The sequence below is a fragment of the Quercus robur genome, chromosome 2, assembly GCF_932294415.1.
Source record: "Quercus robur chromosome 2, dhQueRobu3.1, whole genome shotgun sequence".
Classification (NCBI taxonomy): domain Eukaryota; kingdom Viridiplantae; phylum Streptophyta; class Magnoliopsida; order Fagales; family Fagaceae; genus Quercus; species Quercus robur.
Genome location: NC_065535.1, coordinates 91368306 through 91393309, shown reverse-complemented (window position 1 = coordinate 91393309; position 25004 = coordinate 91368306). Strand labels below are relative to the sequence as shown.

The 25004-nt window shown below is 36.4% G+C and overlaps 1 protein-coding gene and 1 pseudogene across 2 annotated transcripts in view; both read left to right on the top strand.

Moving 5' to 3' along the window:
* LOC126715787 (probable xyloglucan endotransglucosylase/hydrolase protein 23) overlaps nt 1-15745 on the top strand; it is a 53120-nt gene extending 37375 nt beyond the window's left edge. Inside the window, exons 1-3 of one of the 2 annotated variants that reach the window (XM_050416585.1) lie at nt 14451-14836; nt 14921-15114; nt 15213-15745. In XM_050416585.1, coding sequence (XP_050272542.1) covers nt 14558-14836; nt 14921-15114; nt 15213-15615 — 876 coding nt within the window. In that variant the 5' untranslated portion in view covers nt 14451-14557 and the 3' untranslated portion in view covers nt 15616-15745. Of the gene's footprint in view, nt 1-14450; nt 14837-14920; nt 15115-15212 lie in introns of those variants that run through there. The other variant, XM_050416583.1, reaches the window with a different exon arrangement.
* A 3044-nt stretch (nt 15746-18789) lies between these two features.
* LOC126715788 (xyloglucan endotransglucosylase/hydrolase protein 22-like) lies at nt 18790-20278 on the top strand (annotated as a pseudogene).
* The last annotated feature ends 4726 nt before the right edge of the window (nt 20279-25004 follow it).

Genomic DNA, 25004 nt, shown 5'->3' with positions numbered 1-25004 from the left:
CAAGAATGTGTAAAGTCATTGTAGCGAAAAGTGATAGTCATGTCATGATTGAATATTTATAATTATTTTTTATTTTTTATACAAGATAGAAATTTTACTCTATCCTAATCTAAGTGTCTATGTCAAGGAAGACAATCTCGTACTGTACCGGCAGGTACAGCCGGTATTTACCATACCGGAACCTTCACCAATACAGAAACACTAGCATTTCATACCGGTTTAAATACCGGATGTACCAGAGCTGTTTCGATCATATATATACCGGATTCCGGCCAGTTAATGGATAAAGGACTGATACAAAATTACACACAAACTTTCCCTCCCCTCACGCCAGTCATACTTTCTGCCTCCCTTCATTTCTATCTCCTCTTTACACCAACGATGAAGTCATGCCATTTGGTGGAGAGCGGCGGCACCGGTAAATATCCAGCAAGCTTTGAGTCCTTGAGAAGGGGCTGAAGGTTTGAAGCTTTAAGAGAAAGAGAGAGTCTGAGGTGAAAGATAGAGAGAGCTGTGATGGAGGTGAAAGAGTCTTGGAAAATAAAGAAATGTTGGATAGTGAAGTGATAAGTTTAGTCGTGTGAAGATGTGGGCTTGTAGGAAATTGTAATGACATGTAGGTTGTACTTGTAGGTCTTTGGTGTGTGATGTAGATCAGAAAAAGAAAAAGAAATTAATAAGGGTGGGACGCAACTGGCAAGAGGCATCAGGCATGTGTTTGGTTTTATCACCCACTATTTTAATTTTTCTAATTATTTAATCTTTTTCTACCAAACCCATTTCACGTAATATCTCATTTCTCACCTACTACCCCTTCTTTTTTATTATCTTTTTTTGGTCTTATACTTTTATCTCTTTTCAATTTTTTTATAATAAACTTATAAGCTTAATAAGTTTAATTGCTTAACAAATTAACTTTTACCAAATAATTAAAGTTATAAATATGCAAATAATATATATTAAATTATTTTTAAAATATATACAAATAAATTTTTTTTTTTAAATAGCGGTAAACCCGAAACGATACACCAGTATTGACCGGTACCAAAATATATTGTTTTGCTGGCTAAACCAATACACCCTCCTGTACGAAATTGACTCCCTTGGTATATGTGTGTGTATGTTCGTTTAGACCCCTTAAACAGATTATTTAACCTAATATATTAACCAAGTGATTACTTATATTAATTTTCAAATCTACGTTAAAAACAAATAAATCATATCATGCAAAGATGCGGAAAAGCAAATAACACCACAATATGATAACCTAGGAAAACCAATGAAACTAATCGTTTCAAGGTAAAAACTTGGGGAGGATTTAACCTAGCTATCCTTAAGGTAAACCAAATCCATTATAAGAGAATTGAAGTTTTCACAAAAGATTTAACCCTAAATCTAATGCTACCTCATGTAGTAACTTACTGACACGACCACATGCAAGTTCCGAATTTACGGACTCTTTCTCTTCTTGGATTTACAGAAACACAAGCCGCCTTGCTTGTGACTTTGAGATCCCACTCAAAGGTTTCATATCACCCTCAGTAATGATCTTGATTCAGCAACTATGTTCTACCAATTCTTGATTGTAGTTTTGGCTCCGGTAAATTCTTGTATAGTTAGAAGGTACAAAACCTCTCAAATCTCACAAAGAGTAACACACAAATCTTCTTCAGCACCCTCAAAATGTGGTTAGAGTTTCCCTTTTATATGTAGAGAAGTTTAAATGAAACCCTAAATGTTTTCGCAAGATTTGGGCCTGTTTAAAAATTCTACAGAAAACTGTGCCTGCAATTTTCTATCGGTCGAGCCTAATTCTCAATCGGTTGAGAAAGGCAAAGCTTCACTTCCTTTTCTGCAATTAGCTACACTTCAAACCTTGAAACACGCTTATTTAAGTATTGCCTAAACGCCTAGACTAGACATGTTTTGTTCTCAGTTTGCCAACATAATACAACAATGATTATAAATATTCAATACTAAATCTTTAGAACCTAATAGTGTGTGAAAGCTCTCTTCTAGAGACTTGAACCCCGATTCTTACCCCCCACACCCCACAAACACTTTGAAAATATGGAAAGGCATAATGCATTATTGCATACATTAATATTTATATACATATTTTTTTTTAAGAAATGGTGGAAATAAAATGATAACATGACTGCTGATGTAGCTCAATAGGAGTGTAATAATAATAAATGTTATGCTTCAACTTTTACATATACTAGTTGCTAACTCATGCGAAGCACGGGAATAGTTATTGGATGAGTTTAAAACAAAAAAACAAAAAAAAAAACAACATTATTTTTTAGTTGGAGTAGTATATGCAAAACTGCATGAAATTTAAAAAAAAAATGATATTGAAAGAAATAGCACAAAGTTTTATTAGTTAGACAGGAAAAAGTAATGTTGTTTTATTTATTATTTTTTGTGGGAATGAATAAGAGACAGAATGTTATGTCTCTAGTTTAATTTGTGTTGCATATATAGGTATATACAAGATATGTTGTAATGTATATACCAAATGTACCTATTGAAATGTTATAACCCTTCAAATTGGATTTACCAAAAAGTGTCTATTGATATGTCATAATCCTTCATATTGGATATTAAGGGTGTCCAACCAAACCCAGTACCCAACCAACCTAGCCGATCCAACCCAAAAACCAGCCAACCCGATGTCAATGACGATCGATAGCAGGTCTCCGCCTCTAAAACCCAACACCAACGGGTCAGTTGACTGGTTTGAGTATAGAAAACTGATTTCCATCAACCCTACCAACTATACACTGGAAACTTGTTGTTCTCCACCAATTGGAGTGGTTGGCCTGTCTGTTTTGTCCAATCTATTGAGATTCGGCTTGATCTCTTCAAGATTCGCCAAAATCTCGTCGAGATCTGGCATGATCTCTTCGAGATCCGCCGAGATCTCGTTGAGATCCAGCCAAATTCTGAAAAAATCGACAAATTTCAGCATAAACGGATCGATTTTTGCAAAATTTAAAGACTTTTCGCATAGTCCAAAACCGACCGAGACCCAACTAGAAACCGAAGGCATCTGACCACCCAAACCGTCTCCATTTATCAGTCAGCAACGGGTCTAGGTATAGGAGACCCGAAGTGATCAGGTCAATTTTGGGTTAGGCACAAACCCGACCCGAACCAACCCATGAACAACCCTATTGGATATACCAAAATGTGCCTATTAAATGGTCACAACCCTTCATATTGGATATAGCAAAAAGTACTTATCGGAAGGTCATAATCCTTCATATTAAATATATATTAAAGGTGTCTATTGAAAGGTTATAACCCTTCATACCAAAAAGTGTCTATTGAAATGCCATAACCCTTCAAATTGGATATACCAAAAGGTTCCTATTGAAATGTCATAACCATTCATATTGAATATACCAAAAGATGCCTATTGAAAAGTCACAAACCTTTATATTTGATATATATTAAATGTGCCTATTGAACGAAAATGTGTCTATTGACCAAAAATGTGCCTATTTGAATGAATATATGTCTATTGACCGAAAAATGTGCCTATTGAATGAAAAGGTGTCTATTGATCGAAAATGTGTATATTGATTGGATATACTAATAACCGGTGCTTGTTGAATGAAAATGTACCTATTGACTGAAAAGGTACCTATTGAATGAAAATATGCCTATTGACCGAAAATATGCCTATTGACCAAAAATGTGCATATTGAATGAAAATGTGTCTATTAAAGGATCATAATCCTTTGGGTATAAATAGTGGTTCATATTCATTTGGTAACTTCTTCTCAATTTCTTCTCTTTCATCTTTCTTAGAAACACAAGAAATCTGTGGGTCTTCTCCAAAATTGCTATTTGTAAAACCCAATAAATTAGGTAGTATCCTAGGGACAAATTTGTGATAACCCTTTAGCAACTCTTGTATAGGGGCAAATATTGTCTAAAGATAACATTCAACTGTACCTCCAAGCCAATCAAATTTTCCATTTGTCTACTAGATCATTTTGTTATCTCATTATATTACTCCTCTAAATTCCCAACAGTTTGGGCAATTTGATTTAGGCTCATAAATCAAGCCACACCAACGGTAACAACAATAATACTGAACAGTTTCTTTAAATACCTTAAGAATACTTTTTTTTCTAAAATTTTCATTTTCTTTCCAATGCCTTACCAATGCTTTTCTTCTCAATAACAGTTTTTTGTTTTAATATATACATCTTATATGAAACAGTAAGTAGATACTGAAACTTAACGAGTAAAATGAAAATGTACAATTGTTCAATGTTTTTAAATGTATACATGGCATAATTTATATAGCCATGTAGCTTAATAGAGAATGGTCAACAAAAAGTCAAACATTTTTCTTTTATACTATATATAGATATAAATTGTTTAATTTTGAAGTTCCATTTTTGTCAATTTAGTCTGTCACTTTGTAAAAATGAGTTAATTTAATCCTTCCTTCAAAATCAATTAGTAAACAAATAGCTTAAACATTTTTTATTAACAAATTAACTAAAAAATTCATGAGATATATTACTTAATAGACATTATATTATTTTAAAAAATAATAATTTAAATAAGCTAATTTGTTAACAAATTTGAACAAAATAACCAAATGGAGTCATTTTAGAAAATTGGTGGACTAAATTGACAAATTTTTTTTTTTTTTTTTTTTGACTGTGAAGATAGGACTTTTATTAATATAAAAATTGGGATTTGACCCCTATTAAGTATACAGTACCCTAAGGCCTAACTATAGCCGTTGGGTTTGAAAAAAGTACAATTGAAAAGAGAAAAACACGTATAGTGCACTATCCCTTCAGGTGCAGAGCGTGTTGTCCCTCCCCATGTTCAGCTTGGTTCTGCCATGTGCCGACTTAGCCTCTGGTAATCCTGCAAAAGATTCATAGCACCCTGTAGGATTTCCGCTGGTTGGGTCTGCTTGTCTTCAAAGCAATATCTGTTCCTGGCGTTCCAAATGGCCCATGCCACCGTTGCCCATGCTTCCAACTCCTCCCCCGTGAACTTCTCTTCTAGGTCACGAACTAATAGGAAGATACTTTGTGCAGTCCCCACACACTTCTACAACCTCCCACGTGCCACTGCCCACACGTTTCTGGCTAGAGGACATTCCCAAAGTGCATGCCCGACCGTTTCATCTGTCAGTCCGCAAATTGGGCACAGTGGATCTATTGGAACTTTCCTCCGGTAAAGGTTTGCTCGGGTAGGGAGTATGTCTTTGCATGCTCTCCAAACGAAGTTCCGCACTTTAGGTGGTACATTCAACTTCCAAATCCTGCTCCAAAACCTCTTTTCATCCCTTACACTTGAGTGCTCAGCCCCTGAGTCACGGCGCATACGGAGTGCCACTTGGTAGGCTGTTTTGACCGTGAACTGTTGTGCTTTATTTTCTTTCCAGCTTAGTTTATCTCGGGCATGTGTGTTGTTGAGCTGGGTGCGCAGGATGGTGTTTTGCGTGGACTGCATGAAGGTGGCTTGTATCAGAGGTCGGTTCCATTGCATGGTTTCGTGGTGGATGAGGTCACCTACTTTTAGGTTGGTGTTTGCTCCTGGCTTAAACACAGGCGGGTGGGACAGCCAATTTTTGTCACTAACTGCTATACTCTGCCCATTCCCTATCCTCCATATAGAGCCTTCCCTAATTAAGTCCCTTGCAGCAAGTAAGCTCCGCCAAACAAATGATGGATTGTGGCCTAACTCTGCCTCCATGAAAGAGCACCTAGGGAAATATCTGGCTTTGTACACTCGATAGAATAGGGAATGTGTTCCGGTGACAAGTCGCCAAGCTTGCTTTGCTAGCATAGCAAGGTTAAAAGCATGAAAATCTCTAAACCCCATACCTCCCTTCTTTTTGGGTGTGCACATTTTTTTCCAATTAATCCAATGAATCTTCTTCTCACTCCTAGTTTGTCCCCACCAATATTTGGCCAAAATTGAGTTAACACCATCACACACCTTTCCAGGAAATTTGAAAATGCTTGGGCCACTGACTTGATCAAAATCTCCCTACCCACCTTTGAGCTGGGTGCGCAGGATGGTGTTTTGCGTGGACTGCATGAAGGTGGCTTGTATCAGAGGTCGGTTCCATTGCATGGTTTTGTGGTGGATGAGGTCACCTACTTTTAGGTTGGTGTTTGCTCCTGGCTTAAACACAGGCGGGTGGGACAGCCAATTTTTGTCACTAACTGCTATACTCTGCCCATTCCCTATCCTCCATATAGAGCCTTCCCTAATTAAGTCCCTTGCAGCAAGTAAGCTCCGCCAAACAAATGATGGATTGTGGCCTAACTCTGCCTCCATGAAAGAGCACCTAGGGAAATATCTGGCTTTGTACACTCGATAGAATAGGGAATGTGTTCCGGTGACAAGTCGCCAAGCTTGCTTTGCTAGCATAGCAAGGTTAAAAGCATGAAAATCTCTAAACCCATACCTCCCTTCTTTTTGGGTGTGCACATTTTTTTCCAATTAATCCAATGAATCTTCTTCTCACTCCTAGTTTGTCCCCACCAATATTTGGCCAAAATTGAGTTAACACCATCACACACCTTTCCAGGAAATTTGAAAATGCTTGGGCCACTGACTTGATCAAAATCTCCCTACCCACCTTTGATATGGTTTTTTCCTTCCACCCCATCACCTTTTTTGTTATCCTCTCTTGGACCTCCTTAAACGTGCCAACCTTTGATTTACCCCCAACCTGGGCAACCCAAGATACCTTTCACAATTATTCATGACTTGTGCCCCCATCAAGTTTCGTATCTCTTCTTTTTACCTATGGCATGTATTTTGGCTGAAAAAGAGTGTGGTTTTGGCTCTATTTATGGCCTGCCCCGAGGCCTTCTCATATTGTGTGAGGATATCAAGTAGTTGGCGGCATTCCCCACTCTTCGCTTCACAAAATAATAGGCTGTCATCCGCAAAGAAGAGGTGAGAAATACGTACCCCACCTCGACAAGAATAAATGCCCTTCAACCGATTGGTGTCTGCTGCTTTCCGAATCAAGGAGGACAGCCCCTCAGCACAAAGTAGGAAGAGGTATGGAGATAATGGGTCACCTTGTTTAATGCCTCTAGTTGGTGTGATAAAACCCTTTGGTTCCCCATTGATGAGTATAGAATATGAGGCTGTTCGTACCGTTTCCATAGCCAAGTTTACCCATTGTTCAGGCAGCCCAATCTTCATCATGATCCGCCGGAGGAATTCCCACTCCACTCTATCATAGGCTTTGCTTATGTCTAGCTTGACCGCCATGTGACCGGTCTTCCCTTTCCTCTTATTTCTCATCCTATGAAGCATCTCAAAAGCCACAGTAGTATCATCTGAAATGAGTCTGTCAGGGATAAAAGCGCTTTGGGCATCAGAAATAACATTAGGTAATATGGGTTTTATTCTGTTAGCTAGTACTTTGGATACAACCCGTGAGACAACATTGCTCAAGCTTATGGGGCGGTATTCTGTGATAGACTGTGGGTCATTCTTTTTGGGAATGAGGACAATATGTGTGAAGTTCATTTTCTTCAAGGGCTTACCAGAGTGCAGAACAGATAATACAGCAAGAGTTACATCATGCCCTACAATATGCCAATATTTTTGGAAAAAGAAAGGAGACATACCATCCGGTCCAGGTGATTTTGATGGGTGCATACTGAACAGATCCACTCTTACCTCTTCCTCAGTGTACGGTTGAGTCATATGGTTTGCCATATCCTCAGTGACTACTTTGTCTACTGCTTCCAGGACCTGTTCCATGCCACTAGGGTGGGAAGTGGTAAAAAGTTTAGTATAGTATTCCTCGACAATGTCACTAACTCTGCTCAAGTCTGTCTGCCATATCCCCTCCCTGTCTTGTAGCCCCTCTATCATGTTTTTCAAATGTCTTTGACTTGCCCTACGGTGGAAGAACTGAGTATTCTTATCCCCTACTTTGAGCCATAATGATCTCGAGCGCTGTCTCCAGTACACCTCTTCATGGTGCAGCAGGGTATTAATCTCCCTTCTCAACTCAGTGATGCGGTGTAGGTTCTGCCCATATCCATGCTCAACCAATTCCTCCAGCTCCTGCTTCTTTTCATTGAGCCTATGCCGTGTGTTACCAAAAGCTACTCGACTCCAAGCCACCAGGTCTAATCGGCATTTCTTGATTTTCTCAAACAGACGGTTTATGGGGCTGCCCGAGGGTAGAGATTGGGTCCATGAGGTTCGGATCACTTGCTCACACTCTGGGTGAGACGCCCACTTCTCTTTAAACCTGTGGAGTTTGTGTCGACGTCGAGGAGTAGGAGCAGCGACCGATGTTGTATCCAACAGTACCGGATCATGATCGGAATACGTTGTTGTCAAATGAAACACCTTTGCCCTCGGGTGCAACTCCGACCAAGTGACCGTTGCACACACTCTATCCAACCTCTCCTCCACAAATGCCTTCTCATCTCGCCCATTCTGCCAAGTATACCTGTATCCCCTATACCCAAGATCAATCAGTCCACAAAATAGTAGGGTACGTCGAAATTCTAGCATGGGAGGCAATGGCTTTGGCTGTCCACCATTTTTCTCATCCGAGCTCAAAATCTCGTTAAAATCTCCCAAGCACACCCATGGAAGTGTTGACCGACTATATAAGTGACGAAGAAGCCTCCATGTCTCTGGTTTTTGCTGTTCATCGGGATAGCCGTAGATACCCGTTAGCCTCCACGGTTGGCCAGAGGGAGGGAGAACCTGTGCGTCAATGTGGTGTGGGGAGTAGGTGTTTGTATCAATGACCACCCCGGATTTCCATAGCAATGCCAGACCTCCTCGTCTTCCTTCACTAGACACCGCTAACATTGATTGAAGGCCCAACTCAACCTTTATTGGCTCCATCTCTTGAACTGTCAGTTTTGTTTCCATAAGAAACAAAATTGTGGGAGCTTTGCTTCTCACCAATTCGGCAAGAACTTCAACTGCCCGGCGGTTCCCAAGCCCTCGGCAGTTCCACCCTATGATAATCATTGTGACCGACGGGGCTGTGCCGCAGCCTCCACCGTTTGGATAGTAGGTTGTGTTTGGTCGGCCACCACCTTGAGCCGTTTGGTCTTTGCTTTGTTACCTTGAGCATCGTCAAAGGCTGCATGAGATATGTGTCTCTTCTTTCCCACTGAGTTCATCCCTTCTGAGTTGTCTACTGGGTTAGTGGTGTTTTGTTTTGGTCTAGGAATTTTTTTCCACGTGGCTTTGTGTTTATCTTGTGGGTTATCTTCTTGTGCATGTATGGCTACAGTAAGGCACGTGTCTGTGTCTTTATTTCTCCCATAACTAATAGGTACGGAATAAAGTTCCTCTCCATGATTTTCGGTCTCCATGATGGTGGGATTTTGAGTTGGCGTAATATCCGGTGTCTTAATTATTTGATCACTAGGTAGCGTGGCTGGGGCTGATTTTGGTGGGAATGTTGGCGTTAAATTCTGTAACGTTTTTGGAGAGGATATTGGTGTGATTGCAGGCTTTAAATGCTGAAACGTATGTGTCGGGTTAGGTAGGACAGTTTCCGGAATTTGCGGCTGTAACGCATCAGCTTTTAATGCGTCTGAAGGTCCAGCTGGCCTCGGTGGTGGAGTCGTCTCAGCTTCAGGTTCTCGCCAGCTCTGATCTGAGCTTCTCTGGTTGTTTCTCGGTGTTTCCAGTCTACCGCGAGTGCCTGCCTTTAACCATTCCCCATACGGCTTCTCCCGCTTTTCAACCTCAGTGGCCACCCTGCACTCCTTGCACTCATGACCTATCCTTCCACAAGCAAAACACCAACCGACCAGTCTTTCGTATCGGAAAGCGACTTTTGCCTCGTCGCCTTCGGGACTAACAACTGGTCCTCCACGCCTCAATGGCTTGTCTAATGGTACCTCCACCTTAATTCGGAGAAACCGGGCTTGGTCAATTTTGAGAGCTTTGCAGTCCACGTCAATCACCTTGCCCAGTCCTCACCCAATATCGTGTCCAGCTTCTTCAGTGATTAAGTCAAATGGTAGGCCCTAAACTTGGATCCAAAACGGTAGGTGGGTGAAAGTCACAGTTCTGGTACTCATACCTTTTTCCCATCTCCGCATGGCAAGGATGTGGTTATCAAAACACCAAGGCCCATTGCTCCAAACCCAGTGTAGTTGGCTCTCCATTGCAAATTTGAATTGTAATAGTCCGTCGCCTAGTTCCACCACCTTCAGGTCTTCCCCCAGTTTCCACGTTGATCTCAGTACGTTCTTGGCGGCTCTAATATTAATCGGTCTAGTTGTAAGAAACTTCCCGATTAAACTCGGAGAATATTCTTCTAGGATCTCCTTTCTCCTCAACGGACGTACTGTAATGGCTTCATCCTCGTCCGCCGTTAATTGCATTCGCTGGATACGATCTAATATTTTGGACTCCATGACACTTTACCAGAGGCAGAGCCAAGGCTTTATGTCTCCCTCCAGTCCCCGTATGTAATTGACGTAGAGGAAAAAGAGGTGAGAAAGTGAAAACTCACTCACGGTGGGAAGAAATGCTCCCGCAAAGGGGAGGAAAATGTGTTTCAAGGGCACCAAAGAAATGAAAATAGATGTGGTTATGGATGTTTTGTATGGTCAGTGAAATAGAGGGTCGTAGGTAGCATGAAAACAAAGAAGAAATTAATAAAAGGTGAGGGTCGTAGGTAGCTGGTTTGTAGGTAGCAGAGGGCAAAAAAGAAAAATATTAGAATAAGAGATGAGGGTCCACTCGTCGGCGCTGCTCAGTGGAAAAAGTACTCACCCGAGGTGAGAGGGAAATGCTCCTACCTCGAGGAGAAGAAAAAAAATCAAATTGACAAAATTAAATGTGGGAGAAAAAAGTTCAGCCCATACCAGACCTGGGCCTAGAACCATCGGACATAGGCCGGTTCCACCAATAGACGGCCCGAGCTAAATTACCAATAAAAGAATAATGGTTATTTACCAAATTAATTTATATAAAGGGAAAATAATGGTCCAGTTGGTGGTAAAATAATAATGGTTGTTTACCAAATTCATTTTTTAAAGTGACAAATTACTTGGACTAAGACTTCAACATTTAAATCCTAATATTAGTTGCTTCCTTTACTTCTTTTTTCTTTTTCTTTTTTCAATACATTTAAGTAGGAGAGATTCGAAACATATTAAAAATAAAATGAGATGTTAGTTGACCTAAAGATCATTGGTGTTTCCTTCACTTCTAGAAAGACCATTTAAAAAAGAAAAACATTTGAAGTTTTTTCTTAAGAAACACGCACACATTAGGAGTGAGAATATAGAGTTCTAACATAAAGTTAAACAAAATCCATGCAATTACAAGATTTGTAATTTCATACATGTATGTTAGGGTCATATTTCTTGATGTTGGTAAAAATGTGATAAAATGAATTCTATATGTAATTCAGTCTTAATTTAAGTATGTTCAAAGACATAAACAAGAAATATAATTTGAAAATACAAGACAGCTCAAGTAAAGCTACCAGAAATAGGATTTTGAAATCTTTTGATACTTGTCAATCTATTGAGAACAAATGAATCTCGACACTTAGCTCGACAACTCTCGATCTATCAAGCAATGGGAAAATTGAACAATAATTTCTGTTTCAGTCCACAATGATTTGACTTGTCCTGATTTCATACACTAGGGTTCCAAGACAAATAAAAGGTAAATTTTTATGTTTGTCATCATATACACAGAGATATGCACATACTATGGAGCAACTGCGACATTTGTGCTCTTAGGATTTTGTGCCAAATTGCTACCGCTTCATCAAGGTATGTATTAAAGAAATTTGCATAAAGCTACATTAAACAACAATTGGGTGGTGTTAGTCATGACTGGAGGTTCGCGCAAAAAAGAAGTTTGCTGCAGGAAGTAGTCCAATTGGGATTAGACCTAAGTTTTCTCAAAGATTAGTATTTCGAAATAGAGTAAGATTCACTGTACTTGTAACTTCTATTTTTGTTAGTGGATTCTTTAAGAGTGATGGCCTAAACACTTACCGGATGGGGTTTTGCAAGTGAAAGTATTCCCGTCATGATCAAATCACTGTGTCAAACTTTTTTTTTCCGCTACATTCAACTTTAGTTTGGTGATTTGATTGTATTGATTTTACATGTAATTGAACTAAAAATTAACTCAACTTATTGGTTAATTACCGGTGCTCAAAATCTTAACCCAACCCAACAATGTAGAATTATACATAGTACGTAGTATGTATTTTCTAATTCACGATTATACAATATTTAGCCAAAGGCCTTGTAACTGAATTGGCACCTCCCCATGTACAAAGTGCTTAGGAGTCTAGGGGGGAAAGGGTTCGAGCTGCGGGGTTAGCAGCATATTGTAATTAATTCTCAAAAAAAAAAATACAATATTTAAATTTAAGCTACCGCCAGCTTTTATTCCTTATAAGACCAGTATAGCATTTAAGATTGGCATCTAATCTCCTCTTTTAATTTATATATGACTTTTGTTATTTAATAACCTTAGAGCATCCAAACCGGCTAAAATTTTCATCTATTTTACACTAAAAACCTACTTTTTTTATTTTACACTATCATATTTCCAAAACACCTACATCTGTTCATCTATTTTACAAATCTATTCTAATTAAATAATATTATTTATTGTTTTTTTATTATTAGTTATTAAAACCGTTTCTTTCTCTCTTTCCTCACCCATTCTCTCTTTCAGCTCACTCACCCGTTTCTCTCTTTCCCTCACTCACTCCCAGCTCGCCGACCCAACCGATCCAGCTCACTCCCAGCTCGTCGCCGCCGCCGCCTCAGCCATCAGTCTATTCGGCCTCCCTTTTGCTTTTGCCCTCTCTCTCTCCTTCGCCCCTCCCTCTCTTCTTCACAACCGACCCTTCGCCTCCCACCCCCAATCGACAACAACAATGGAAGATCCAGCGGCAGCAATGGAAGACCCAACGGCAGCAATAGCAACAAATCGCGCGGCAGATCCAGCTCTGTTAGGCTGGGTTTTTCGGTGGGTGTGGACTGTTTTTGGGTTGGGTTTCCCGGTGAGTTTTAATTGATTTTGAGTTGGGTTGATTTTTGGATTTCTATTGATTTTGGGTTAGGTTGATTTTTGAGTTTCTATTGATTTTGGGATATTTTTCTGTGCTAGCTTGCGGTGTTTGGTGGTGGCGCTGGGTTTGGTGGTTGGGGTTGTTGTAGTTTGGTGGTGGCGCTGGCGCTGGCGCTTGGATATTCTTCTTCCTTGCTGTGCTAGTTTGTTGCAGTTTGATAGAGGAGAGAGAAAATAAAAATTAAAAAATCATTTGCACGGTGAACAGTCACCGTGTATATATGCACGGTTATTGTTCATTTTTAAGAGCATGGTGTATATTTAGAAGATTATACACGAGTTGGTGTAGGAGGTTTTTGGGTTAAAATGTGCAAAATTGAGCACTTTTTATATTTTAGAAGATTATACATGAGTTGATGTGAATGCTCTTACAACAGCGCGTGACCGGTTAGAGTATACATGTGATACTCACTTTCCCTATGGTTTCTTTATGAATTGTACAGTCTTTGGTACTTGGGTCAGTCGGAATTTTTTTTTAAAATAACAATAAATATTAAACTATTTAGTTAATTGTCATATTTCAAAACAATTTTGAAAAATAACATCTCGAGTATCTAAAACTCGAGTTCCAGATGGAACTCGAGTTTTTAAGTCTCGATTTGGAGAAAAAAAATTGCGCTGAAAATCGAGTTTTAGAGACTCGATTTTCATAAATTGCAAAAAACGCCGCTATAGGTCTATAAAACGTCACTATAGGGCTTAAAAACGCCACTATAGGACTCCTTAAACCTGTACTTATAAATTTTTTTTTTGCAGGAAAACGTCGCTATAGGGTTTTAAAACGTCACTGTAAGTCTTAAAAACGCCACTATAGGTTAAATTTTTTTTGCATGAAACTCAAGTTTTAAAGACTCGAGATCTAAAGCGAGTCTTTAAGACTCGAGTTCTAATATGGATCTCGAGTTTCAAAAACTCGAGATGTTAGTTTTCTAAATTGTTTGAAAACGTGCCTAACTAACTAATTTGAATGGTTGAAGGAAGCTGATTTGCACAATACCTCGGTCAGTCGTAATGCTCGTGGAATTGCATTTTTTTATTATATACGTTTTCAATTCACTGTTTCTCATGAATTTATATGTAGGGATATCCAAAGAGGCAGGGCAGGTGATAACAACTGGACAGCAGTAACTGGGAACTTTCATGGGAACTTATGCAAAACAGCGTGTTATATGTATAATTGAAGGTTTATTTGGTGGTGTTGGTGCAATTCAAACAGCTATCTTTGTAATAACTTTTCATGACAACAACTGGCTACAGCATATTACATGACTCGACCTTCCTATGCTTTTTGTCTTCACACCCTAATTGCCTAGTATAAATACTAGCCCAAACTAGTTCTGCCAACACCAATCTCTTCACTCAGTAAACTTCACTTACATTACAAATAGTCAAATACAGAAATACTCCAATTTTCTTATCACCCATTAACATAGAATTCATGGCTTCTATGGCTTCCTCAAGAGTTCCTTTCATCCTTCTAGTGCTTCTTCTTGGGTCAATGATGGTTGCCTCTGTTGCTAACTTGAACCAAGATTTTGACATTACATGGGGAGATGGTCGTGCTAATATAATCAACAATGGTGAGCTCCTTACTCTCTCACTAGACAAAGCTTCTGGCTCAGGATTCCAGTCCAAGAATGAATATCTATTTGGAAAGATTGATATGCAGCTCAAGCTTGTCCCTGGAAACTCTGCTGGCACTGTCACTGCCTATTATGTAAGCTTTTCTGACACTAGTGCTTCATTCTATTTTAAACAGGACTACATGTTCAATAGCTAATGCTTATGTCTGTGTCTGCAGTTGTCCTCGAAAGGATCAACATGGGATGAGATAGACTTTGAATTCTTGGGGAATCTGAGTGGTGATCCTTATATACTTCACACTAATGTGTTCAGCCAAGGCAAGGGCAACAGAGAGCAGCAATTCTATCTATGGTTTGACCCAACTGCAGATTTTCACACTTATTCCATACTTTGGAATCCCCAGCGCATTATGTAAGTATTGCACCAATTTCTTACTAGTTAAAATTTATGTAGCTGTTCCAGTTTTTTCCCTATACACTATGTATTGACTTTTTCCTTTTTCATCTCAGTTTCTCTGTGGATGGCACTCCCATTAGAGACTTCAAGAACTTGGAGTCAAATGGTGTTCCATTCCCAAAGAATCAACCAATGAGGATATACTCTAGCCTCTGGAATGCTGATGATTGGGCCACAAGGGGTGGACTCGTCAAGACAGATTGGACACAAGCTCCTTTCACTGCTTCCTATAGAAACTTCAACGCAAATGCTTGTGTTTGGACCTCTGGGGTATCCTCCTGCGGTTCAAACTCTCCCTCTGCTACTTCTAGCAATAATGCTTGGCTCTCACAAGGGTTGGATTCAGCGAGTCACCAGAGATTGCAATCCGCGCAGAAGAACTATATGATATACAACTATTGCACAGACACAAAGAGGTTTCCCCAAGGCCTTCCTACAGAATGTACCACATCCTAGGCAAAAATAGGACTAGGAACCTTGTGTCAATTCTTTTATTTTTTAATTTTTTTTGTATCTCTCTGATTAATTTCATGTTCTCTATGTAAGTTGTTACATACGTAATATAATTCTTTTATTCTTTTTGACATTTGTAAGTTGAATGCTATGGACCGTTTGATTCTTTTAATTCATGTTTATTGAAAATGGTAAGACAAAATAAATGCAGAGGACCACCAAAGACTACAACAATGCTGCTAACACAAGATGTTTCACAACTTTTTTATTAATTTGTTAAGATGGTTGATTGAGATTTGTCAAAATCACTCTCATATGGAACCACTATTGGCATCATCTTCATTGTACATTAATTACAACTTTAATATGTTACTAACTCTGCAACTCGAATTCCAGTCCCCTAAACCCATAAGCACTTCATGCATGGAGAGATACCATCCCATCTACAAGAGTGAGTGGTAAATTTATTGTATTTTTAAACTTATTGTAAAGCACTATTGAAATGTGTAAAGCTCCAAAAATTATGGAGATGGTAAGAGTACTATTGTAAAGCAATGGCATTGTCCCATCTTTACAATAGAGAGAAGATATCAAGCTAGATTTAAATGCTCATCTCCCATTTGTTAAAAGCAAAAATAAAATTAACCAGAGTAACCTAAGTCACCTTTTTCATTTTCAGGTGTTCTAAGGTCTTCTTCTAAGTTCATCATCACTATATCTACCGTGTAATTACTTATTCCTCGTCAAATTATATTTATGATTTAAAATTTCTTTTTAGTTTTTAAATCATAGGAATTGTCAATTAATTATGACATTTAGATGGATGACTTCTATTCCTACGGTCTAATAAGCAAATGACCTTTCTCTCCCCAAAAAAAAAGGGTAAGCAAATGAACTATACGGCAAAAAACGTATATGAGATATAAGGGAGAAGACCTTCAAATTTCAAATTTCAAATTTCAAATATGCAAATAAAGGAATCATTCCAAAACACTAAAATCCTGGAATCAACACTTCTATGAAAATCCTTGAATCATGTTTTTTTTTCAATGACTGTTGTTGAATCTGTTTTGACTTCGTACTTGGTAGTATTCTACATGGAACATACTCCCCACCTAATGGACAACAATCATCATTAACTGGGTGGTAATTCTCGAGTGTTATAATAAGTTTTTCCTGAAATAATACTCTAGCTAGTATTGTTTTTAAAAAGGATTTCTCAAAATAATTCTTTTGATTCAATTCATAAGCTAGGTCTCCTGTAATAAGCCCAAAGCTGGAACCAGCCCAAAATTCATTTAGACCAGCACAACAGCTTGATCAGGTACGTGTGGAGTACAAAATATGAGCATAGGATCAAGAACTTAGTGCAAGACTAATCAAGAAAAGCTAGTCTTACACAGACAACCATATACACATGCCACTTTTATACAAAAATCATGACTTCATGTCACAATTTCTACGTTGGACTTGGAAAAGTTGAAATTTGAAATCATGACTTCAAGTCACAATTTTAGCCAAATCAGACTAATGGTTGTATGTAAAAGTGTGTTTGGCTCCAACTTAAAAAACTAACTTATTTTACTATTCAGCTTATTTTTGCTACTATTCATGGGTCCCATGGTATTTTTTTGGTACTATTCATGGGTCTCACTACACTATTTCAACTAATTTTTACCTTTATCTACCGTACGTTTAGCAAAAAAATTTCAATTTCAGCAAAATAAGCGAATTCCAAATAGACATTAAGGTAGAGTTTGGATAGCGTGTCTAGAGCGTTTCTCAATGCGGCTATGTTTTTCTATGGGTCTCATGCACTGTTCGCGGAACTTACAAGTACTTTTTTCACGAAAAACAACTTTAAAACTGGGTCTCACGGTATTATTCACATATTTAAAAATTATTTTGCTATACTGTTTTCAGTTTTCAATAATAAGCGATATCCAAACAGACCCTAATTGTGTGTGAGTAAGAGATATTTGCCAAAAGTTAATTAGTCAATCTAAGTAGTTAAACAAGCTATTAGTTGATTAAAGAATCAATTTTGTAAACTTGAATTATAAAATTCCAAAAAATAAAAATAAAAATAAAAACAAAATAACATTAGAACGGAAACAACATTATTTTAGAAAATTTAATTTTTCAAAACATCAATTATGAAAATACTCTATTGTACTACCTTCTCCTCCCTTTAATTCAGACATAATTGAGGTAAAGAGGAATCCAACCCAAATTCTCTTTTAAGTGAGAAACAATAAATTAGGGATATAACTTTTGTTATTACTTTGTTAAAATGATTGATTGTGAGTGATGAATAAAAAAGTTGTGGATCCATGTAATGTAATTGTCCACTTCTCATAGACATAATCAACCACTTCAACAAATTATGAAAAAAAGTTACAATGAACAACACTCATGACTACAAAGCTCAGTGTGTCTCTTTCTTTCTTGCTTCCCCTTTTTTTTTTTTGCTGAATAATGCACCGTATCCCATCTTTCTTTCTTCCCCTGTACCTACGTTTTTTATTTTCCATTATGACAATAAGACAGGCTTCCCCATCATAGTGGCAATAAAGAATATCACATGATTCCAATGAGAAAGAAAATAAAAACGGCCCAATTTGTGCTAGGTAATATCCGGGAAAGTACTTGTATTTATTTTGAAAAGCAGATGGAGTCACAGGAACTGTATTTATGTCGTGGATGGAGATATCAGTAAAGGCAATCGTGTGAATTTTCACTTTTCCAGGTGCTCCTATTATGTTTTTAAAGTCCCAATTGGTGGAGGTTGTTGTGATTTGGGAGTAGTATTAGTTGGACTTGGAACAGACACTAGCGCCCAAAAGGAGTATTACTTTGAACTCTATGAAGCTGGGCTGGCGCCTAAACAAAAGAAAGAGAGATGTGAATTGAGCAACAATAACTCTGACCTTTTCTTCTCAAAAATAATTCAAAACGCGTACTATAGTACAAAAAATTAATGATATTCGTTTGGTTGTGTTTGGTAGTGCGATCTTTACAGCTAATTTTACACTTTCTTAAAGGCAACAACTGTCTATAGCTTAGCTGACTGGACAATCCCATGCATTTTCCTTTACTTTTGGATACACGTCTTAGTAACCTGTCTACTGTGTCCTTACTATAAATACCAATTAATCCAAGTTCCTAAGCACACTCATCCTTCTTCACTTCCAAACCTCATATACTCATACATAAAATACTACTACTACTACTAGTATTTGCTTACCACCCACTACAATTTCTCTCCATGGCTTCTTCTTCCACTTCTTCAAGTGTTAAATTGATGCTTCTTATGCCTATTCTTGTTAGTTCTTTGATAGTTGCTACTGTTAGCAACTTGAACCAAGACTTTGACATTACATGGGGAGATGGACGGGCTAACATACTCAACAATGGTGAACTTCTTACTCTCAAACTTGACAAAGCCTCTGGCTCAGGATTCCAATCCAAGAATGAGTACCTCTTTGGAAATATAGATATGCAGCTCAAGTTAGTTCCTGGAAACTCTGCTGGCACTGTTACTGCCTACTATGTAAGTTTTTCTTGTAGAGTCAGTATTTGCACATACCATCAACACAAATTTATGTTCGTTTACTTATCCATCTGAATGTCTGTGTTTACATACAGCTATCTTCTAAAGGATCAACATGGGATGAGATAGACTTTTAGTTCATGGGGAATCTAAGTGGTGATCCTTACATCCTTCACACTAATGTCTTTAGCCAAGGCAAAGGCAACAGAGAGCAACAGTTCTATCTCTGGTTTGACCCAACTGCAGATTTCCACACTTATTCCACCCTTGGGAATCCCCAGCGCATTATGTAAGCTCTCCTTCTCCTTCTACCTATTCATCTTCTCATGAGTAATACAATGTACACAACATTTCCCAAAACGCATAACATGGTCTGCCTGATGTGATTGGATCAAGTCACGTTCAAATGAGTCTACTACTGGTGTCACTATTTTTTATAAATAAATCACACCAGACCATATTATCAGCTGTGAAAAATGTTTCCCCTAGACTTATTATTTTCCATTACATGAGTAGTCTTCTTGTTTCCTTCCCAGTGTACATATAGTCTCACTTTTTTGAACTGTTATTCAGATACTCTGTGGATGGCACTCCCGTTAGAGAGTTCAAGAACTCAGAGTCAATTGGGGTTCCATTCCCAAAGAACCAGCCAATGAGGATATACTCAAGTCTTTGGAATACTGATGATAGGGCAACAAGGGGTGGACTTGTCAAGACAGACTGGAGCCAAGCACCCTTTACTGCTTCCTACAGCGACTTCAAAGCTGATGCTTGCACATGGTCTTCTGGAGCATCATCTTGTAGATCAACTACTCCTTCATCTTCCTCCAATAGTAGTTTATGGCTTTCACAAGAGCTGGACAGTGCAAGTCAAGAGAGGCTGAAATGGGTGCAGAAGAACTACATGATATATAATTACTGCTCGGACACTAAGAGGTTTCCCCAGGGCCTCCCTCTTGAATGCAGTGCTTGATGGAGACAAGGATCATCCTTTACATATATAGATTCCTTTATTATATTAATCTATTCATGTAATTTCTAGGATTCAATTCTTTCATTATTGGCCTATTTGTCATCAATCCTATGGAAAAATACAATAGATTTTTTTCTCTACTACATTCCAGTGCTGTTGAATCTTGGCGAGCTTATGGTTAAATTGACTTGTATCCATATAAAATAATAATAATGGTATTTTAATGATAGAAAGAAGTTAATGAATGTTTTAAGAGTATTGGTTTAAAAAAATTTTATTGAAAAAGAAAAAGGTAAATTTTTTTTTTATACTTTTCATATTTTCTATAAATATAATATCAATAAATTTTCTAAAATTGTCCTTTAACAAATGTCTTAAGCGTCATTAGCAGGTCCCTTCAATGAATAAACAAATAAACATATGCTTAATGTGAAATTTTAAATGGCAAACAAAATTAAGAGTTATATTAATGGGTGCCTTTAAAGCAATTATTAATAATTTATTTTTAATAAGTTTTGACACTAATTTTATAGAAAATATAAAATACCATCAAAAAAAGTAATTGTTTTCTTTTTTCTTCTTCTTTTCCTACAAAAAGTTTCTAAAACTGTTTCTTAAGCCAATATCTTTAAGACATTTGTTAACTTTTCTCCCAAATTAATTAATACTATCTTCTACAGCATTTTAACCAAATTTTAAGGTCCTATAAAATGTTGGCACTTCAATAGTGATCAAAGTTATTCTATAGCACTAGGAATGAGGATGTTTATTAATTAATATAGTCTAATGATAATCATTTAAGAGTTATGTTAATAGATACCCTTAGAGCAATTGTTAATAAACTATATTAGGGAAGTTTTGACATTACTTGCATGGAAAATATAAAAAACTATAAAAAAAATTAATTGATTTATTATTTTCCCATAAAATGTTTCTAAAAATAGTTACTTAACCAATACCTTTAAGGCATCTATTAACATTTTTCACTGTTTAAATATCGGTTTAAAAGAAATTAATGCGCTGTATGTTCTTCATAATGAGTCAACACTATGCAAAACAATAACGAACAAACCTTATTTCCAAAATTTTTAGGGTTTGGTTATGGATTTCAACAAATTAGTTAGAATTTGTTGCACGTGTTCTATTTCCTTAATTTACACATCTTTTTTTACTATTACTTATGTTTTTTTGTATCTTCTATCATTTTCTGTTCTCTCAACTTGAATTAACACTTTTTTTTTTATTATCAGTGCATTAATCACCCTCTTCTAATGACCAAACCATGTCAAATAACTCACCCATCTTTTCATCAACATGGATCAATACTAACCAAAACAAATTCAATGGTTACAAATCCATACAAAGTCTCAAATGCAGCAGGTATTTCTACACGGACACTTAAATATTGTAGGATAGACTTCATAGTTCCATAATCTCATAACATTCTTTGGGTACCTCCAAGAGCAGCAGGTATTCTCATTTTTTCTTAGATATTAACTGAAACCGCAAGAGCTCTATCATGTGTAAATGAGACATAGCAAAAACAGTTTAGTTAAGAACTAGAGATTAAGATGCATAGCAAAAGTCACTTTTAAAAAAAAAAAAAAAAATCCTACATCTGGATCCCACTAGATAACCCACTGCACCCACTGCATCGTATCAAGTCACTGGTATACTTCTTAAGGTAGCTGCTTCAACCAACACCTACAAATACAAAAATCATAAAACTTAAGTACAATTCTTTAGCAACTTACACTAGATTTTTTAATTAAATTCAATCACATAGTTGTATTAAATTAAATTTTCCTTAGAAAAGATAGCATTGTTTATGCTTTAGGCCTATGCATCCATTGCTTCACATATGGGAAATAGAAATCCTTGACTTGGAAGATATAGAATCAAATTGCCATCATATTTTTTTTTCTTTTTTCAATAATGAACTTTTCAAAATTAACTCTCTCATGGTAAACTACCCAGCAGAATATGTTTGATCGATTAAATTTAAGACCATTTTGATCGCAGAACCACATTGAGAAGATTCATGTTTTGAGTAACATCTACAAGTCCATTTTTATTCACGAAAATAAGATAAAAGAAAGGAAGATATCAAGATTCAAGAACGACCCATGATTATCAAAAAGAAAGAAAGAAATAGAAATACCCATCACTTTCATATATATCATTCCCAGATCACTTTCATGCCTTGATATAGCAACTTCATCAAGAACGTGACAAGGATATTGAATCGAACCTTTTGATTTCCGCTTCAACATGATCATCATATAGGCTAGCTGCGCGCCTACTAGCTAGGCTGAAATATGGTTGAGAGGTATTTTAAAATACCTCATAGATTATTTGGACTTTCAATGGGAGCTCCTGAGGGCTTAGGGTTTCCTTTTCCTTTGCTTCATTTGGACAATGGAAAAGGACCCTAAGGCCTAAACCCCAATTCTATTTTCCGCATACCCTCTCTATTTATAGGATTCCTGTTTCCCAGTTGCATTAGTAGCCTCCACTTACCCCTGTATGCAAATTGCAAACGCTACGTTCTTGCTAGCAACAGTAAATTCTTTGCTTTAAAAAATAAAAAAGGTTTGGCTAGAATTTAATTAATCTATTGACTTTTATTTTACCGGTCCCAAACCTGTGGGATATGCAGAAAAAATTGATTATTTTTTTTTTGTTAAGTAAAAACTAAAAATAGAAGATGAGACCATGGTTTTAAAAACCGGATTTGCCTCCGGTTCCTGGTTTTTCCTAGTTTTTTACCTATTTTATGCATTTTCTCAGACTAGACTGGTCTCCAATTCCCGATTCAACCGGTCAAACTAGCTGATTCGATCCAATTTTTAAAACCTTGGATGAGACTCATAAGTGTTAGTTTCAAATCCTTCTTAAAATGTTGTGATTATTTTCTAACAAAATATAGTTAATACAATATATTAGATTTCCTAAATTAATCTATCTATATTTATTATTTGAAAGTATTTTAAATTTTCTAAGTTTATTTTCTTCAAGGAAATAGAAAGCATTTTATGTACAATTATTATATAAAATGAAATATTTTGTAAATAATATAATGTGTGGTTGGAATTTATTTCTAATACTTCTTACAAACGGTTCATCCTCTATACATCTTAAATGACCAAAAAATGTAATACATAGAAAAGTAAATCCATTACTGACATTAGAATAAAATACATGACTTTAATAATACATAAAAAAAATGTAATTTTTTCAAGAACCTACCAACATTACGTTAAGAATGTGACTTAATTGTCAATGATGCAACTCTTCTATCTACACAAACCTCTCCTCCCAAAGCATCAACAAAATGGATTGAAATGGATCGAACGAACCGAGCTAGACCTAATGGATTGAAGTAGACCGAATGGACCAAGCTTAATCGAATAGCCCGAAGTGGACCATAATGGACTAAATGTACAGAAGTGAACTGAAGTGGACCAAAATTGACCAAATAAACCAAAGTTGAGCGAAATAGATCATATGGACCAAATTCACCGAATGCTATGCCAAAATAGATCAAATGTTAAATTAATATTTGAAAGTTTCATTTTTGTCAATTTACGCTCTCACTTTGTAAAAATGAGTTAATTTAATCCTTCCATCCAATTCAATTAGTAAACAAACAGCTTAACCATTTCTTTATTAAAAATTAACTAAAAAATTCATGTGATATTACTTAATAGATATTATATTATTTTAAATATATATTTTTAATGACTAAATTTGTTAACAAATTTGAACAAATTAGCCAAAATGACTCATTTTGGCAAATTGATGGACTAAATTGACAAAATTAAACATTAATGATTAATTTGATAATTGAAGTAAAAATCTAGAAACTAAATTGAAATTTAAGAAAAAAAAAATTAACATGATTTTCCCTTTTTTTTTCATCTTTAAATAATTTTGTGCTCGATCGGTAACATCCAAGAAGGTACTTTGTATTTATTTTGGAAAACAGATGGAAACATATGGACAGTATTTATATCATAGATGTTTCTGAAAAAAAAAAAAAAAAAAAAAAAAACTGTATATATCATGGATGGAAAGTGGAAATATCAGTTAAGGTAACCGTGTGATTTTTCACTTTTCCAGGTACTACCATTATGTCTTTTAAAGTCTCAAATGGTGGAGGTGATTGTGATTTAGGAGTAATAGTTGGAAAAGATACTAGCACCCAAAAAGGAGTATTACTTGGAACTCTATGAAGCTTGGCTGGTGCCTAAGAAAAAGATAAACAAAAGAAAAGGAGAGGTGGGGTGGGTTTGTAATTGAAAAGGTTTCTTTCTAAACTAATTTGAAGAGAAATCTTTCAAATTTATTTTATATCTTTTTGTTAGATATGAATTTTGAAAATTTAACAGTGAGATTGTTTGTTCTTATTATATTCTCCATGTTTGCAAAATTTCAAAAAGATCAAAAATCAATACCTATTCAATAATCAAATGTTTAATTTTCAAGTTTTTATGGTTTAAAATTATGCATAAAAAATAAGTTTATTGACCGAATAATAAATAAAATCTAATTTCAATAAAATTTTACAAGAATGTTAAGAACATAAAGAACATACAATCTAACGATTAGATTTTCAAAATTTATATCCAATAAAAAGATATAAAAAGAGTTTGAATAAATTTTCTTCAAACTAATTAATTAATTATTACAAGTGTATAAAAAAGTTATTAGTCGTTTAAACAACCAATCTTTTGTAAACTTGAATTAGAAGAATCCAGAAAATTTTTAAAAAATTAAAAAGAAAAAAAATAACAGTAAGACAGAAACAACATTATTTTGGAAAAATTATTTTTCAAAAACATCAGTCATGAAAATGCTAGCTTG